A 17263-nucleotide genomic window follows, 5' to 3' on the forward strand; every position below is an offset into this window, starting at 1 on the left:
ATCCTCTCAACCACAAGGTTGCCAGTTCAACTCCCACAAGGGATGGTGGGCAGCGCCCCCTGCAACTGGACCTGGAGCTGAGCTGCGACCTCCACAACTAAGACTGAAAGGATAACAACTTGAGGATGAACGGCACCCTCCACAACTAAGATTGAAAGGACAACAACTTGACTTGGAAAAAAAGGCCTGGAAGTACACACTGTTCCCCAATAAAGTCCTGTTCCCCTTCCCCAATAAAATCTAAAAAAAAAAAAAAAATAGCTTTTCTTCTATCTTGACATGATTTTCCTTCCTTGGGAGAGCTTTAATCTAACCAAGACTTTAGTTCATGATTTCAGCCATTTCTATATTTCCAAAGTGAAAAGTTCAAGCCTTCTAATAGGGGAAACCTACTTTTTCCTCTATCTCCAATATCTATAAAACCTAATAATAGTTGAAACAACGTTACCTTATTTTTTATTCCCAAATGTAAAAGCTTTCATGAGAACTTTCGGTGTTTGGTACACAATTAAGAATGGCAAGAAAGATTTAATAAGAGAAAGTATCTTTACAGACAAAGTATGGTGGTTATCAGAGGGGAATAGGGTTGTCGGAGGACAAATAGGGTAAAGGGGTCAAATATATGGTGAGAGAAGGAAACTAAACTTTGGATGGTGAGCAAACAGTGCAATATACAGATGATGTATTATAGAATTCAACACTTGAAACTTACATAATATTATTAACCAACGTTACCCAATAAATTTAATTTTTTTAAAAACAGAAAGTCTCTTTAATCCCTTATTATGTAATTCAGTATTTTGAATCCAAATCTTATTTTATATAAAATCTGCTGAAATAAGTGAAATTCCAAGGGCAAAAGGAAACTTAAGTTATATTGCAAATGTTATACTGTTATTCCCTTAATTCATATAATACCATAAAAATACAATATTACTCCATTTTAGTTTTATTTTTGCCTATTTAAAAGTGCCTAGAACATACTGCAAACTGCCAATGTAGAGTTGGGCAGAGGGAAGGGAAATAATTAGAAAACAAAATAGAACTTTATGTAAATTACTTTAAGTAACTATAATTAATATAAATTTCAGATAATTTGAAGGACAACAAAAGATTGTTATGTTTACCAAAAAGAAGAAAAGATGATTAAAAAAACTTGAATTTAACATAATGGTAAGACACAGTTCTATATTTCACTTTACATAAAAATCAATATAATCACATTAACGGTAGGGAATAAAAGAATGAATTTACACTGATGTGTCCTATGTAGACGTTACATGAAAACCATAGCTCCATGGTAAATTAAGTTTAGGGAACATTGGTTTAAACATAGCTAAAACAAAACGTATTACTACTTTAAGATTTCTCAGAATCTTTAATAGGCTAATGTGCATCGTTAAATCTACAAATATACTAGGTTTCCCCAACTTACATGACCAAGGATTTCTTTTTTTAGGAGCATCTGTATAAACTGGTAGTTTAGCAACATAAACTTGGCAACAGTGGCTTACAAGTTCAGCTGTTATAGTTCTTTGCTGGAGAAAACTTTCTGCAGTAGCCATGTAAACATTTGTAAAAACAATTTGAGTACTATGGATGTATCACAAATTGAAAAGTACTATATGAAATTCAAATAAACATTACCTGAATTGAACCAAAGTATATAAAGCAGACTACATTTTTAAATCTATTAAACATTCAATTTTCTTATAATATTTATACCTGGCTACGGTGTTCAATAGAATTTGATTCTTTGCCAGTTTTAAGTTCCAAAGGCATCACTCTGTATTTCGTTTTACATCCTCGATGTATTTTCACACCAACTGTAACATCTATTTTGCCTTTCAATCCAAACCTAGGGGACCAAATGCTTTCTTCAACATCCAGTGATTTTATGACTTCAATATTACATGTTGCATTATTGTCACTACCATCACTTGGCCTAAAAAAGAAAATACAAAAAAACGTAATTAGAATTCTCATCTGTTACCATTGATTTTCTATTGCATACAAAGAATGTGGGGATGGGAGAGTGTATGTATCCTCACAGCAGTGATTCTCAAAGTGTGGTTCCTGGACGATCAGCATTGGCATCACCTGGGAAAATGCAATAAATGCAAATTCTCAGGCCCTACTCCAGACCTGCTCAATCAGAAACTCTATGGGTGAGGCTCAGCAAATTAATAAACTCTCCAAGTGATCCTGATGCACTGTCCTATAGGCTCTAACTCATGTAATTTGTATTTTCTCAGATGATAATAATATTTATCATCTCCCCCCTTCAGTTCATTCCAAGCACAATCTTCCTGATTCAGGCCTTTATTTCCTCAGTCCTAGATTATTGCAAAATTCTCACTATTTGGACTGCTGGAGCCACAATACCAAAGTATATATTCCGATATAGTTATTACACAGATTGATATATAATGGTTTGCATGTGGTTGCACCCTAGGTAGGAAGGGATGTGTTTCTTCGTGTCACACTATATGAAATTGGGTAAAAATGAGCTTTCTCCATTATCTATGCAGTATGGGGCCTGATCATCCAACACTTCATCCCTACACTCTTCTGTGACAATCCTGGGAGGAGCTCATGTGCTCCTCATCACTTCCTTTACTTAATCATTAAACGAATCCATCTCTGCCACTACCAACTAAGTACTCAACATTGTTTTTTATATTATAAAAGAGGTTGTGCTTTTAATAACTGTTAAATAAACCATGAGCATAGGAAGGAGGAAAACAAGGAATGAAGCAATTAGAAGAGATGAAAATAACTTTGAAAGCCACTTATACTTCAGTTATCTAAGAATTACTCATTTTCAGAGCAGTAAGTTATTATGCAGGATAAAAGTCAGATAAGAGCTTCTATTTATTAATGCTATTTTAGACTCAAAGCCATATAAAATACTAAATCTAATAGAAATCTTATGTGAAAAAGATAAACTTTCTAGTAATAAAACACTTTGTAGAAGATCAAGACTTTTAAAGTATAAGAATTCTAGCTGTTAGAATACATAATTTAGTTAATTATGTATGTGATTTTCATGTTATTTAGATCAGCAGCTATTTCTTAACAAATGAAGATATTTTCTAAGAAAAAGAATGCTATCTTAGTAATTTTTTTAAAAAAACTGTATCAAGATGCTTCAAATATAATCTCCAGGAATAAAACTTCAGCAATCTTTGAAGATGACAACAGAGGAATTCAGAGAAGCCACAACTTATTGGAAATTTCTTAAATATTAATGTTTTCTTTCACCAAATGTTATCTGATTAAGACATGTATTGAAATATGCTTATGTGAAATAAAGCAAACTTTATTATTTATTAAATGTCACATGTATACTTAATAGAAGATAGATAATAAAACTTTAAAGGTTGCTCCTAAAAGTCATTCCCTAGGTGATTTTAGACCTAGATCTGTGGAACAAATGACAGTATTTCAATTCAACTACTATAATTTTAATCAACACAATGCTGTAAAACTCCTTTGAGAACCATCTGATGGAGAATATAGTGTCACGAAAATTTAACAAATACATTTACTATACATGGGTGGGTGAGAAATGTTGTCTCTTTAAAAGGCTTTTAAAAGTCTCATTCTGTGCTTTACAGTCTAGAGTTATTTTTTTTAAAGATCAGCTGTAAACTGCTGGGAAAATGATGCAGGCTAAAATCCAAAGGAGCTCCTCCTTCACAGACAGACACATCTAAGAGTCCATTGTAAATAACAACTAAATGTCTTATACCGAGATACAGACAGAACACTGGACTGGAAATTAAAAGATTACTTATTCTAGACTCAGCTCCACCATTGGTTTTTCATATAAAACCTAGACAAGTCACACCACTCACTGGACCTCAATTTCCCTATTTGAAATCTAGAACTTAAGTCTGAAAATTTCCTTTCAGGTCAAAGATGACCTTGGCTTCCATGATACACTTCTTCCAAGCTACCAAATCCCTTGCTGGTCCATCCCAAGTCTCCTTCGATGGAGTCTACACTCTCCCTGTCCTTTCAACTGTTATCTCTCAGGGTTCCAGGCCTCTTCTGTTCCTGACGTGTTCTCTCTCAACAGTCTCCACCACTTCTATGTTTTCAACTACCACCATTACACTGACTTCTTGGAGGGCTTTAGTCTCCCTGTAGCACCAATACCTAGTACAACCCTGGGCACAGACACAGCATGTAATACATGTTTGCTGAACAGGTAAGTCCATGAGTCTATGAGAAAACGGCAGCTTATCACTGCAAAAACAGTGAGTAAATAATTGCCAAAATAAAAAAAATGCATACAAAATGCTAAAACAATTGATAAACAGTAAAAGAAAAGTTACTATATAAAACAACCATAAAAATGAATATCCACCACAAGTTAAAATCTCAAGCAAATTTAAATGACTTCAAAAGAAATAATAAGGAAGGAAGGAAAGAAAGGGTGGGAGGATAAATAAGAATAAAGAAATAATTAGGAACAATGGAAAACAAAATTAAGTTTATAATTATTACAGAAAATCAGTAGAGACTAAAATGACAGAAACAAAGCAAAAAACCAGGAAAAGAATGACTACTTAATAAACATATCAGTTTATCACAATGAAGACTAACACACCAAAATCCACCTCCACACCATTATGTGGTCAAAATAAATAACAAAAAATGAAGCATTTATAAATTTATAAAAAACACTACAAGAAAAATTAAACAACCTATTTACTTCCAGCTTTTTTTTTTTTTTTTTTTTTTAAGGTAGGAAGCTGGTGGTAAATTTAAGGCCACTACAGAAATAAAGAAAATAAGAAATAAATTTAATTCTAACAGTAAGATAAGCCTTTTTAAACCATTAAATATTTTAAAAACACATATCAAAATCCTATTGGCAAACTAATTGTAGTGAGGTTACACAAGTCTATGAATATACTGAAAGTCACCAAATTGTACATAATAAAATAAAAATCATTAAAATCCTACTGGCAGATACAGGACATTTAAACATTTCTAGCAACCTTCTAAAATGAGTTTAAAATCCTCAAAGAATTCTAGCAATATGTAAAAGGTTGTAAAAATCCCAAATATCTCAAATATATGGTGATGGAAGGAGAACTGACTCTGGGTGGTGAACACACAATGTGATTTATAGATGAGGTATTACAGAATTGTACACCTGAAATCTATGTAACTTTACTAACAATTGTCACCCCAATAAACTTTAATTAAAAAAAAAATTCCCAAATATCTTTGATGAAGTAGAACCTCCAGTTCTGAGGTTTTCACACAAGGAAATAACTGTCCCCATCAGGTCCACCTTCCTACCTGTGTACTCTCATTCCTTCTCCCCTACTCAAAGACATAGCTCTAAGAATTCCCGCATCTCTTGTAAGTACTAATTTTCTCCTCTCTATGAAAACCTTTTTATCAGCATATAAACATGTTCTATCTCCCATCTTCAAAATAGCAGAGCTCTCTTAACCCAACATAAGCCAATAGTAACCATTTCATTTCTATATACTCTTTCATAGAACAACTGCTCAATATAGTTGTCTACACTCCCTGACTCCAAATACTCTTCTACCATTCTCTCTTGACCCCATTCTAATCACATTTTCTCCCCTGGAATTACTGCTAACTTCTCTTTCCCTCACACCTCACATCCCATCCAAAACCTATCACCAGCTCTAACCATTAAGATCTGACCAAAATCCAACTAATTCTCATCACTTCTGCAACTCTCACTCTGGTCTAAGCCACCACCATCTCATGTTTGGATTCTTGCAAGAACCTCCAAATTGGTCTCCCTACCTCTGCCCTTATCCTACCTCATAGTCTCAAAAGAGCAGCCATTTTGATCCTTTTAAAAGTAAATCATATCAATGCAGAAACTGGCACAGAGAGGTTAAGGAACTTGCCTAAAGTTACATAGCTGAAACATGGTAAAAGGATTCATATCCAGGCTCAGTATGTCCTTTGAAGCACAAAGAACATTAGAGAACATATTGGTCGAAAGAACTGACTGTTTCCAAGATTTCTGATTCACCAATTTAAAACAAGTTATTCAGATGACAAAATGTCAAAAAATATTGAGAATAGGTTAAGAAAATTGATAAAATGAAAGTTTTTGTCAATTTAAAGGAAAACAAAATGGGCGGCCGATGGCTCAGTTGGCTGGAGCGCAAGTTCTCAACAACAAGGTTGCGAACTGCATCCCCTGCAACTAAAGATTGAAAATGGCAACTGGACTTGGAGCTGAGCTGCTCCCTCCACAACTAGACTGAAGGACAACGACTTGACTTGGAGCTGATAGGTCCTTTAAAAAACACAGTTACCCAATAAAATTTTTTTTAAAAAAAGATATCAGATCAAAAGCCCCTGTGCAAACTCCAATGGTTTCCCATCTAAAAGAGACCAGCCACAGTCCCAACATGACTTATGAGGACCCTGCAGAACTACTTCTGCTCTCTCTCCTCCCACCTCACTCTGCTCCAGCCACATGGCAGGTGGATGTCATCCACAGTGCTTGCCTGAAATGCTCTTCCTGGAGAAAGCAGCACAGCTCCCTCCTTCATTTTCTTCAGGCTTCTGCTCAATGTCACCTTAATTAGAGACATCTTCCATTATCATTCTAGGGAAATAATATGTCCCACTGACTCTCCTTCTGCCCCTCTTCACTGTTCTACACTGCATTTATCACAATTGGGCACATTGCTGTTTACTTGTTCACTAACATAGAAACTCCATGAAACCAGTGGCTTTTTTTTCCCCTGCTAATGTTATCCCAGCACCTAGAACATTACTTGGCACATATTAGGCACTCAATAAATATTTGCAATAAACATTTGCTGAATACAATGAAAAAAAAGTATTACCTATACATTTATATCAATGCTACTTTAAGGGAAAAAAGTAATAAAACATTAAATGGCTAAACACAGTATTTAAACATATAGCACTAATCCACGGCAATCAATACATGACACAGACCATATGAAATACATAGTAACACAGAGAAACATATGTGAAATTAGGACCCTCCAAAATATTTAGGAATTGTTTTATTTAAAAAAATACCTACTGAGCTCACTTCGACAGCACATATACTAAAAAAATACCTACAGGGTGGCAGGTTGGCAGTTGGTTAGAGCTCAGTGCTCATAACACCAAGGTCGCCAGTTCCATTCCCACATGGGCCACTGAGAAGCAACGGCTTGATCTTGGAGCTGAGCTGCTGGTGGGCAGCTGGTTGGCTAGGTGGTTACAGCGTGGTGCTCATAACACCAGGGTCGCTGGTTCGAGTCCCACATGAGCCAGTGAGCTGCGCCCTCAACAACTAGACTGAAAACAATGACTTGACTTGGAGCTAATGGGTCCTAGAAAAACACAGTTCCCCATTTAAAAAACAAAAAACCTACATACAAAAATTAGATGACTTTATCATAATAAAAATAGAATTTTCTATTCTGTTCCCCCGAAAATAAGACCTAGCCGGACAATCAGCTCTAATGCATCTTTTGGAGCAAAACTTAAGATCCGGCATTTGTTGTTATATTATATTACATTAATTATATTATATTATATTAATTTTTGCTCCAAAAGACGCATTAAAGTTGATTGTCTGGCTAGGTCTTATTTTGGAGAAAACATGGTATTCATTAGGTTATTTTTCGTCCTAGAAAGATACTCAGGAGTTTCATTTACAAAATAAGAAAACAAAAAGGCTAGTTGTAACAACTCAACCTTTAAAAGGCTTTAATTCACCATAGAATAGAATCCTGGTCTAAACATAACAATGCCATATAAATAAAATGGGTTTCTTACAAAATCAGCTGCATCTGAGGGAAGTCAGTTGAAGTATATTTATGCATGAAATCTCCAGCCCATTTAGAAAATGAAGGCAGATACTCCTCTACTTCTTGTTTTACTTCATCTTGATTCAAATTTAAGCGGTACCTGACGAAGAGATTAAACATAAAAAAAGTAAATAAGAACAAAAACACCCAAATAAGCAACCCAAGGACCCATGGACTAATTAATGGATAAACAAAATGTGGTCTACACATACAGTGGAATGTTATTCAGTCTTAAAAAGGAAGAGAGCAGAGCCCTATCAGTCCTCCGAAAGAGCTGGTTCAGCAGGGAAAACAAAATCAGCAACCCTAGCTCTGTCAAAGTTGCTTCTCCGGTGCATGATAACAAAGTCAAGTTGATAGAGAAGCTCAAATTCCTCAAGCCAGGGAGCAACTGCTGACACCAAAGTTCTCAAATGATCACACATTCAGTCCAACAGAGTCAAAGGTTATCCTTGGAAATCTAGCAACTTCCAGTGGATAAAAAAGAATGTAGGGAGAATGTGGGGAAACAAGGACTCATGTATTGCCAGCAGAAATGTAAACTGGGACAATGCCTATGCAGAGCAATTTGTCAATATACATCAAAATTTAAATGTACCAGGCTAGATCCTATACTGGAAGGGAAAAATGCTATAAAGGACACTATTGGGCAAAACTGAAATGTGGACAGATCAGACAAAGGTATTCAATCAATATTAGATTTCCTGAAGTTGGTAAGTGTACTGTGGTTACATAGAAGAAAATCCTTATTCTTAGGAAATATACACTTAAGTATAGTTTTTTACCTCAGGGATATGAGCCCTGAGCCTACCTGGCTCTGTGTCAGCAAGGAGTCATGAGCAAAGTCCTTGGCGAACGGCAGGCTGCCACAGCAGGCACTGAGGCCCCACACCCCACTGTCACCACATGCCTGGCACCAACTACCAGAGTGGTCTGGGGAGAAGAGGCCTGAAGGAAGGGTGAGCAAGGTCAGCTCTTCCCACTGCAGTGGGAGCCCCTGAGCCCACAGGGCATCCCAGAATGTCAAGGGCCCTACTTGGACTGCTCTGTGGCTAGTGTGTTCATGGCTTACAGCCCATCATGTATACAATGACGTACACTACTTAATCTTAGAAAAATAATCTATACATGTGCACACACACACACACACACACACACACACAACAGGTAAGTCTGACTAAAGAGTATATGGGTGTTCTTTGTACTACTCTTGCAACTTTTCTCTAAATTTAAAATTATTTCCAAATAAAAACTTTTTAAATGTTTAAATGCATACATCCTCTGGCCCAACAATTCTACCTCTACTTGTATTGAGCCCAGGTATGAAATAAAGGATGCACAAAGGTATTTATTATAGCATTGCTAATAAAAGCAAAGACTGAAATGCCACAGGAATGCTTAAATAAATTATGGCATATCCATACAATGATACATTATGCTTCTAGTAATTAAAAATGAGATAACTCAATAAGTACTGATGGAATGATCACAAAGATTTACTCTTTAAGTGCACAATAATGTGCATGATATGCTACCATTTACATAACAAATAAAATATAAATATATATACAAACACACACAAACATACTCTATCACATATAAATTGAAATCTCTGTGGAAGGACATATAAGAAAACAACAGTGGGGCCGGACCGGTGGCTCAGGTGGTTGGAGCGCTGTGCTCCTAAGGCCACGGTCGCTGGTTCGATTCCCACATGGTCCAATGAGCTGCATTCTCTACAGCTAGGATTGTGAACAATGGTTCTCCCTGGAGCTGGGCTGCCATGAGCAGCCAGAGGTTGGCATGAGCTGCCGTGGGCTGCTGTGTGCTGCCATGAGTAGCCGGTGACCAGCAGCCATTGTGAGCTGCCATAGGCTGCTGTGAGCAGCTGACCAACGACAATCAACCAACTGCCTCAGCCCGGGGGAGCACAAGGCTCATAATACCACCATGGGCCAGGGAGCTGTGTCCTACACAACTAAACTGAGAAACAACGGTTTGAACCAGAGAAGTGGGGGGGGAAGAAAACAGCAGTGATTGCCTTTGGGGAGAGAAACCGGGTGATGAGGAAGACAAGGGTAGAAAGGACTTACTTTTTACTATATACCCTCTTATACTATTAAAATAACACAGTATTACTAGTACAAATAACACATGGTATACATGAATTTATAAACTATTTAGACATAATTAATTTATTATTATTTTTTAAATCTTGCACAACTGACTAATCTTTTTCCTAAATAACTTTCTCCAGTCATCTGGAACCTTCTTCATTGTCACGAACTCCTTAGGTAGAGTGTCCCAGTGTTTTACTTTTTACAGATCAAGACTCGTTTTAAAGTTTCCAAACCAGTCTATACTGGTTATTTGTCTTCTGCATTTAAATTCTCCCTTTTTAATTTTGCAAAGTCACATTAAAATGACATGTAACAGCCTGGTCTTTCCTAAGATTATCAAGATACTTAAGGTAGGCTCTTCAAGCTAGATTTCTATAGATATAATGACAGGGTAAAGCGTGAACAAATAAAAATTTGTTCTAAGATCTGTAATAGGTAGAAGAGCCTATGAGAGAGAGTAGAAAAGAAGTTTGGAACTGTTATTTTAGGATTGGGGAATTTAAAAAAGTATTCTTTTGAACAGGATTGACATTGTGGACAGGCAAGATTCATGAGAGAATTAGTATTTTTATAATTATGAAATGAAACACACGTTTTCCCTTAACGACTTAGGATATCATGATAAAAAACAATATTATAATCCATTGATACTCAAGGATCTGCTAAAAATGCATTCCCCCAAAATTCTGACCTTCATAGCTCTGTTTTAAAAAGCTTCCTCTTTACTATACTGTTAATGTAGTTATCAGCTCTCATGTTATATGACTATGAAGCTGCCTCTCTCCTGCATCTCGGAAAGGTAAGACTTAGATATTAGTGAAAAGTAACAGATGCTGAGAGCATGGGAGACATTCATTACATAAAGTACACAAGGGTTTAATACATGAACATCATGAATTCTGAGCCAGGCTGCTCAGAAACCTTGTTTTCTTTCATCCTGATATTCAAGCTAGGTTCTGGACTAATCAGATGATCTGATACCTAAATATCTGTGGTGGTTTAAAATATGTCCACAAATTATTTGACACTCCCTTCAAAAGATGGCACCCAATTCCCCCACCTTAGTGGGAGAGCTGGACTTAATGACTTGCATCTAATGAATAATAAAAAAACGGGGGAAAAAAGAAAAACGGAAGTGACAATGTAGGAATTCAGACACTAGGTTATAAAAGGCACTGTGGCTTCCTGCTTGCTTTCTTTCTTGGACCCTTCAATCTGAAGGAAGCAGCTACCATGGCGTGAGGATACATCATGCAGCCTTTGGAGAGGCCCATGTGGCAAGGAACTAAGACCTCCTGCTAATAGCCAACCGGGGACTGAGACCTCAGCACAAGAGATGTGTGTGAGTCATCTTGGAAGCAGATCGTCCCACCCTGGTCAAGCCTTCAGATGACTGCAGGCCCACAGAAGAGACCCCAAGCCAAAATCAGCCAGCGAAGCCACCTCCTAATTCCAGACCTATAGAAACTATGAGATGTTTTTCACTTTAAGCCACTAAGTGATTTGTTTCAAGGCAATAACACAATACACAATAGATAAGGTACCACTTTCTGATTAGGGTGTGACAAAAAAAATTAAAAATTTAAAGTGCAAAGTAGCAAATACGGTGATAAGTAGAATTCTAAAGCAAAAACTTTATTAAATATATTCATATTCTGAATACCATGCTATGGGGTCGTGAACAATGACAACTCTCTGTGCTTCAGATTCTTCATTTATAACAAGTTGCTACCAGAATATATAACATGTCTAAAAGCACTTAACACAGTGCCTGACATATGGCAGGGTTCTAAAATGTTTTTAGGACAATAGAGTATGTTATTAGTAAATAAGTTGTGTGAAATTTTGGAATATATTTTTTCCCATATAAACGGTGAAAACATAGAATTACATCTGGGACAGTAGATTGATGTCAACTAGTCTGGAAATCGGAATCACCGCTAATAAAAACATTTCTGTGAGAAAAGATGGATTGCAATAGGAGTCAAGAAAGAAATAGCAGAACATGCCAATCCCTCTGTAGGTAGTCAGTCACTCATAAAATGCCAATCATTAGCTATTGTGGGTTTATACACATTACCTCCATTGTCACAAAATGCAAAATAGGTATTATCACCTTCTTCAGAATCTTTAAGTAACTTCTTCAGTTACCAGACTGGCAAAGCTAGAATTGGAAACGAGATCCATCTGACACCCAAACTCATACAATCTTCAGTATGTCACATGTTCTTAAAGGTAAGACAAAAAGTTGTTCAGACTCTCTTAACAGCTAATGAGTCTTGTGCACAGGTAGAGAATATTTAGATATTTTTAGCCAGAGTTCCTGTTGAGCAATTTTAGAAGCTCTTCATAGAACTGCAATGGAGTACTGCAACCCTGGAACCTGCATCATCTAGTATTACACTAATTTATACTGACTAGTCTAATACGTTATAGATTCTAGGAAAGAAGTTATATAATAAAATTCGACCTGTAGTTCTCTCGTAACTACTTACATTTCCTTCAGATGCCTTGTTTCTTGAACTGTCTGAAAAGCAAATTCTTGTAGCTTTTCTGGGGCAAAGCTGTCACTTATTGCTTTCTGAAATACTTCATGGAGAATTGTACCAATCAGCATTTGGCGTGTGGCTGGATCAGAGTTCTACAGAAAAAAAAAAAAAATCATACAAAAATTTTATCTCACAACATATTAACAGACATGAATGTATATATTTATTACCTAACCTATTAAACCACCATAGCCAAAGTGCTCTGCTAAGACAAATGGGAAAACATCAACCAGTGTTTTTTTTTGTGGTGGGTTGAAATCTAAGTGACTTTCACTTGCTTGTCTATTCAGAATGACCTGAATTATTTTACAAATTTTTTTTAAAATCTGTATATTTCTATTTTGAAAAAAATTAACCAATATGAAAAAATTCATCATATTCTCAAATATTTAATATAGTCATCTCTAATATCACTTTATAATTTAACCAAATAGAAAAGTCAACAAAGGCAAAAGGCACAGCTCATAAACTCATGCAAGTAAAAGACATTATTCAAACATAAAATTTAAACTTACAGCAGAAATTTTGGGCAAGAAAGTTCTCTCCACTCAAAAATAAAAACAGTATTTTTCAATTAACTCTTTTATTAGCTTAGGCCTCTCCCTTGAAGCTATGAAAAAACTAGATAAAGTCCATCAAACCATCCATCAGGAATTTTTTTAAATGTACAAAGGAACTCTGTATTATTTTTGCAAATTCTATGTGAGTCTAAAATTATTTCAAGATAAAGTTTTTAATAGATAAATATCCAGGTCTACTTTATAGTATGTGGTTAAAAGAGAAGTTGATATTCTTCCACAACTGAAGGAAAAAGGTGGATAAAATAAACTATAAGTGACAACTAACCCTATTAAAAAATCTATTTAGATATTTTTCCTCTTTTTGCTCAGCTGTAATTTTGGTTTTCTACATATATAGAGATTAACTGTGTAATTAAAACAATACTCTGGAAGAGGAAACTTTTAACAAATAAAAACCCAGGTTCGTCAACAAATAAATGGCATTGAAGCAAAGGGGGTTGAGTGGAAGGCAGAACTAATACAGATCAAAAGAATCTTAACAAACATATCAACCAAACCTATTACAAAGATCTTGTTTGGTACTTATTCTAACAACCAACTGAATAAAAAGATAATTTTGATAAAAGACATTAGAGATAAACCAAGCATTAGATTAAGAAATTACTGCTAGTGTTACTGTATGTGATAAAAATATTGTATTTATATATATATTTTAAATCTCAGCTTTCATTTATTTTCAAAATATTATAATGCTTGGGAAAAGCAGAATGGGCACTTGGGGGGGGGTTATTATAATCATTTACATATATATTTAAATTTTTCCATAATAATTTTTTTAAAGGAAACTGTCACATTTATTTTGTTTATTGGGAATCACAGGAAGCCAAGTTTGAAAATGTCTAGATGCATTAAATTAAAAAATTTATCACTAAATTACTTTTCATCTCATTAGAATGAATTATTTTATTGGTATTGAACAAGATTCAAAGGATTCAGGAATCTGACTTTGTGTCTCAGCATTGCCACTTACTAGCTATGTGACTTTGGGCAAGTCAACCTCTCTGAGCCTGATTTTCCTCATCTGTAAAATGCAGCCGATTACTGCCATCTACCTCACAGGAAAGGATTGTTGAAAGGATTAAGTAAAATGAAAGTGTAAAAGTGCTCTCTAAACTCTAACACCCTGTAAAAACTTTAGCTGTTAATATTATTTACCCTAAAAATTTCACTCAGGACAGCTCTTCTCATGCATCGAATACTACTGGCTATGCTTGTGCCAGAAATTAGCATGTCTGGATACAGAATCAAATATCCAGAATCTTCATCTATCGTCCAAGTATCAGATTTGCAGTGTCCCTCCAAATGAATGATGTCCCCTGGCTCTACTGGTACAGAGCACCTAAAAATAAAGCAAAGTTAAAGTCTAATACACAGTTTAGGTTCCTACATTTAATCTTAATAAGGAGGCTTCAAAAAGTAAACATTTAATCTAAAGAAATAAGTATCTCTAAATTTCTGCATCTTTTATAAAAATCGAATACCAGGATGCAGGCTTGTGATTCAACTCCTAATCATTCTACCCACTTCTACCTCTGAAACACACCCGAGAATACTCATGGGTTTTCCTTAAATCCCAAAATGGAAAACTGCTTTCTTTAGTATCATCTGCTGAAAAAGCTATCCAATCTTGAATGGTATAATATAAAACTCCAACTATGGATGTTGTTTTAATAATTAATTCTCTCATTCCTAAGATTTACGGCATATCTACAGATTCTGTAAGTCTTAAAGCCAAACCCAATGTAGCAGGAATAAAATCCTACTGATCTAGTTCAAACCATCCAACTTGAAGCCTAGACAAAAAGCCTAGACAAATTTAGACCTCCACCTTCTCTGCAACTCCCCTTCACCCCTCAAACACCACACTTTCCTTGAGTAGAAAAATTGAGGATCAAAGAATGTTCTTATGCTATAATTAATTTTGCTCTTAGTGAGAATATGATTTTTAAGCTGCAATCTTAAAATAGAAAGTACTGCAAAATAGGAAGTAGTCATTTAATAAGTCCTTTTGTACTTGATTTTCAAATGACAATAAAAATCAAGTTTTGGAATAAGGGATTTGAAATACTGGGGTTAAAGGCAAAGTTTTCATGTAGAATTAATTCAGGTTAAAATCGACTTGCTTTATTAATAATTAAATTATAGTGACATTCACACAAGCCCATATGATGGGTTTTACGATGGTACCCTTAAGAATCTGCCACGAGGTGGCTGGTTAGCTCAGTTGGTTACAGCGTGGTGCTAATAACACCAAGGTTGTCGGTTTCATCCCCGCATTGGCCACTGTGAGCTGCACCCTCCGTAAAAAGAAAAAGAAAAAGAATCTGCCAGATCAGTGCTCAAAGTCACACAAAAATTACCAGTCATTCCGAAGGATGCACAATTCTTTATAGTCTAGCGACTTAGAAGCAGTGATGATTAGGTGCTTTTCATGGTTTCCTTCTTCATTCTGTACAATGTTGACTGCTAATACCAGGTACCGGTTATCCATTCCTCTGCTCAGGACTGTTTTAGAAAAGGAAGCTTCCACCTTCTTCTGAAATCTAAAGCATACATATACAAAACTACTGTAGCACAAGCATGAAATAAGAAGCCATCCAATCTCCTTCATCTACAAACCAACCTTCTAGTTTTTAGGCTTGTTTCTTCTAGAAAGCTTACCACAATGACTGTTAGCTAAAACAGGTAAAAATTAAGAGCAAGGACATAGACAGAATTCCTATCATAAAAACTTACCAGAAGCAACACCATTTAAAACATGCTTATGATATGGATTTTTCCAAATGTGAGCACTACGATTATGAAGATTAAGGAGAAACTGGACAACATTAAGCAACACATTCCTACCACTAGTGGAAATCTTCTCAAAGCACAAATAAAAGGAAATGTTTTGGACACTATGCTGTTTGTAAATAAAAGACATGTTTGTTACAGAAAAGCATAGGGTGGGGTGGTTCGCTGGAAGTCCTACTGTGAGCCACAGAATTATATTAGCCTTTAAATTCGGAACTTATTTAGAAATTATCTAGTCCAATCGATTATTTAATACAGGAAATTCCTCTATAAAATCTCACTGGAGATCAACCTGCCCCTGCATTGTAGAGAAAGCAAGCTTAATATATTAGATCATTCCTACATAAACTCAGGAATTTCTTTCATTATGGGCAAATCAACATCACTCCATTGATCCTCCTGAAAACCGAAAAATTATCTCTTCTAAAAAACATTAAGTTCCTCTTGAGCCTTTCCATTTTGATTGCAGTAAGACTCCAACTGAGTCCAAAGTCATTATCTCTCTCCAATTATAACACCAAATGCCTTTCATATAACTCTAAAATTATCTTTGTCACCCACCCTAGGTTCTATTATTTTGTAACCTCCTCATCCACCTACCCCACGTAGCTTCAGGCCATGAATTTCCCAAGGTCAGCTGAGACGCCTTAAGGACCTCTCAAAAAGAATTACTGATCAAAACCCAAAACGCAAAGATCAGTCAACAATAATTAGGACCATTGTGTTTGCTATGGAAAACAATTCCACACCACGATTGTGGGTGAAGTTTCCCTGACCATTTAAACTGAGATGAGGGTGCAGCGTTCTCCCTGGAATAAGTTTTCCAACTAAACATCGAGAAAAGCATCTCACAGTTGCAATTTTCTTTTATGAAGACATTGAAGGTGGTGGGACTCTCCTAATTCGGGAAAGATGTGAAACCAAGGGAAAGAATAAAGTGCTGGGCAAGAGAGAGTCTCCAGGCTCTGGTCCGAGTGTGGCCCCAAAGTGGACCCTGCGAAGCAGACCCCAACTCCGGAGGCTCGTGTGGTGCCCCGCGACCTGAACCGGGTCGGGTCACTCTGTCCCCAGTCCCGGTCCGCAGAGGCGTGGGTGAGGCCTCTCCCGCTCCTTTCTTTCAAATCTCCCGCTTTGCTCCCAAGCCCTCCCCAACCCACCCCACCCCCAGCTCCGCTCACTGCTCCGCCGGCGGCTCAGCCTCCTCCCGGAAACTTTTCTCCATCAGCAGCTCCAGATCACCCAGCTGCTCCAGATCACCCAGCCGCTCCATCCCGACTGCGGAGACCGCAAACGGTCGCCCGGTAAAATCGGAGCCCGAGGGCAACACTATAAAGGAAAAGGAGGGCGGGCTTGCAAGACGCCGTGCGCAT

General features: G+C 36.5%; 1 protein-coding gene across 1 annotated transcript in view; it reads right to left on the bottom strand.

The window, feature by feature from the left end:
- The window catches only part of DNA2 (DNA replication helicase/nuclease 2), a 37397-nt gene extending 20134 nt beyond the window's left edge, over positions 1 to 17263 (bottom strand). The window contains 7 exon segments of the mRNA XM_074339522.1: positions 1726 to 1945; positions 7819 to 7950; positions 12466 to 12611; positions 14256 to 14439; positions 15461 to 15643; positions 17072 to 17215; positions 17217 to 17263. Coding sequence (XP_074195623.1) covers positions 1726 to 1945; positions 7819 to 7950; positions 12466 to 12611; positions 14256 to 14439; positions 15461 to 15643; positions 17072 to 17215; positions 17217 to 17263 — 1056 coding nt within the window.

This window comes from Rhinolophus sinicus, linkage group LG07 (assembly GCF_036562045.2).
Source record: "Rhinolophus sinicus isolate RSC01 linkage group LG07, ASM3656204v1, whole genome shotgun sequence".
Lineage (NCBI taxonomy): Eukaryota > Metazoa > Chordata > Mammalia > Chiroptera > Rhinolophidae > Rhinolophus > Rhinolophus sinicus.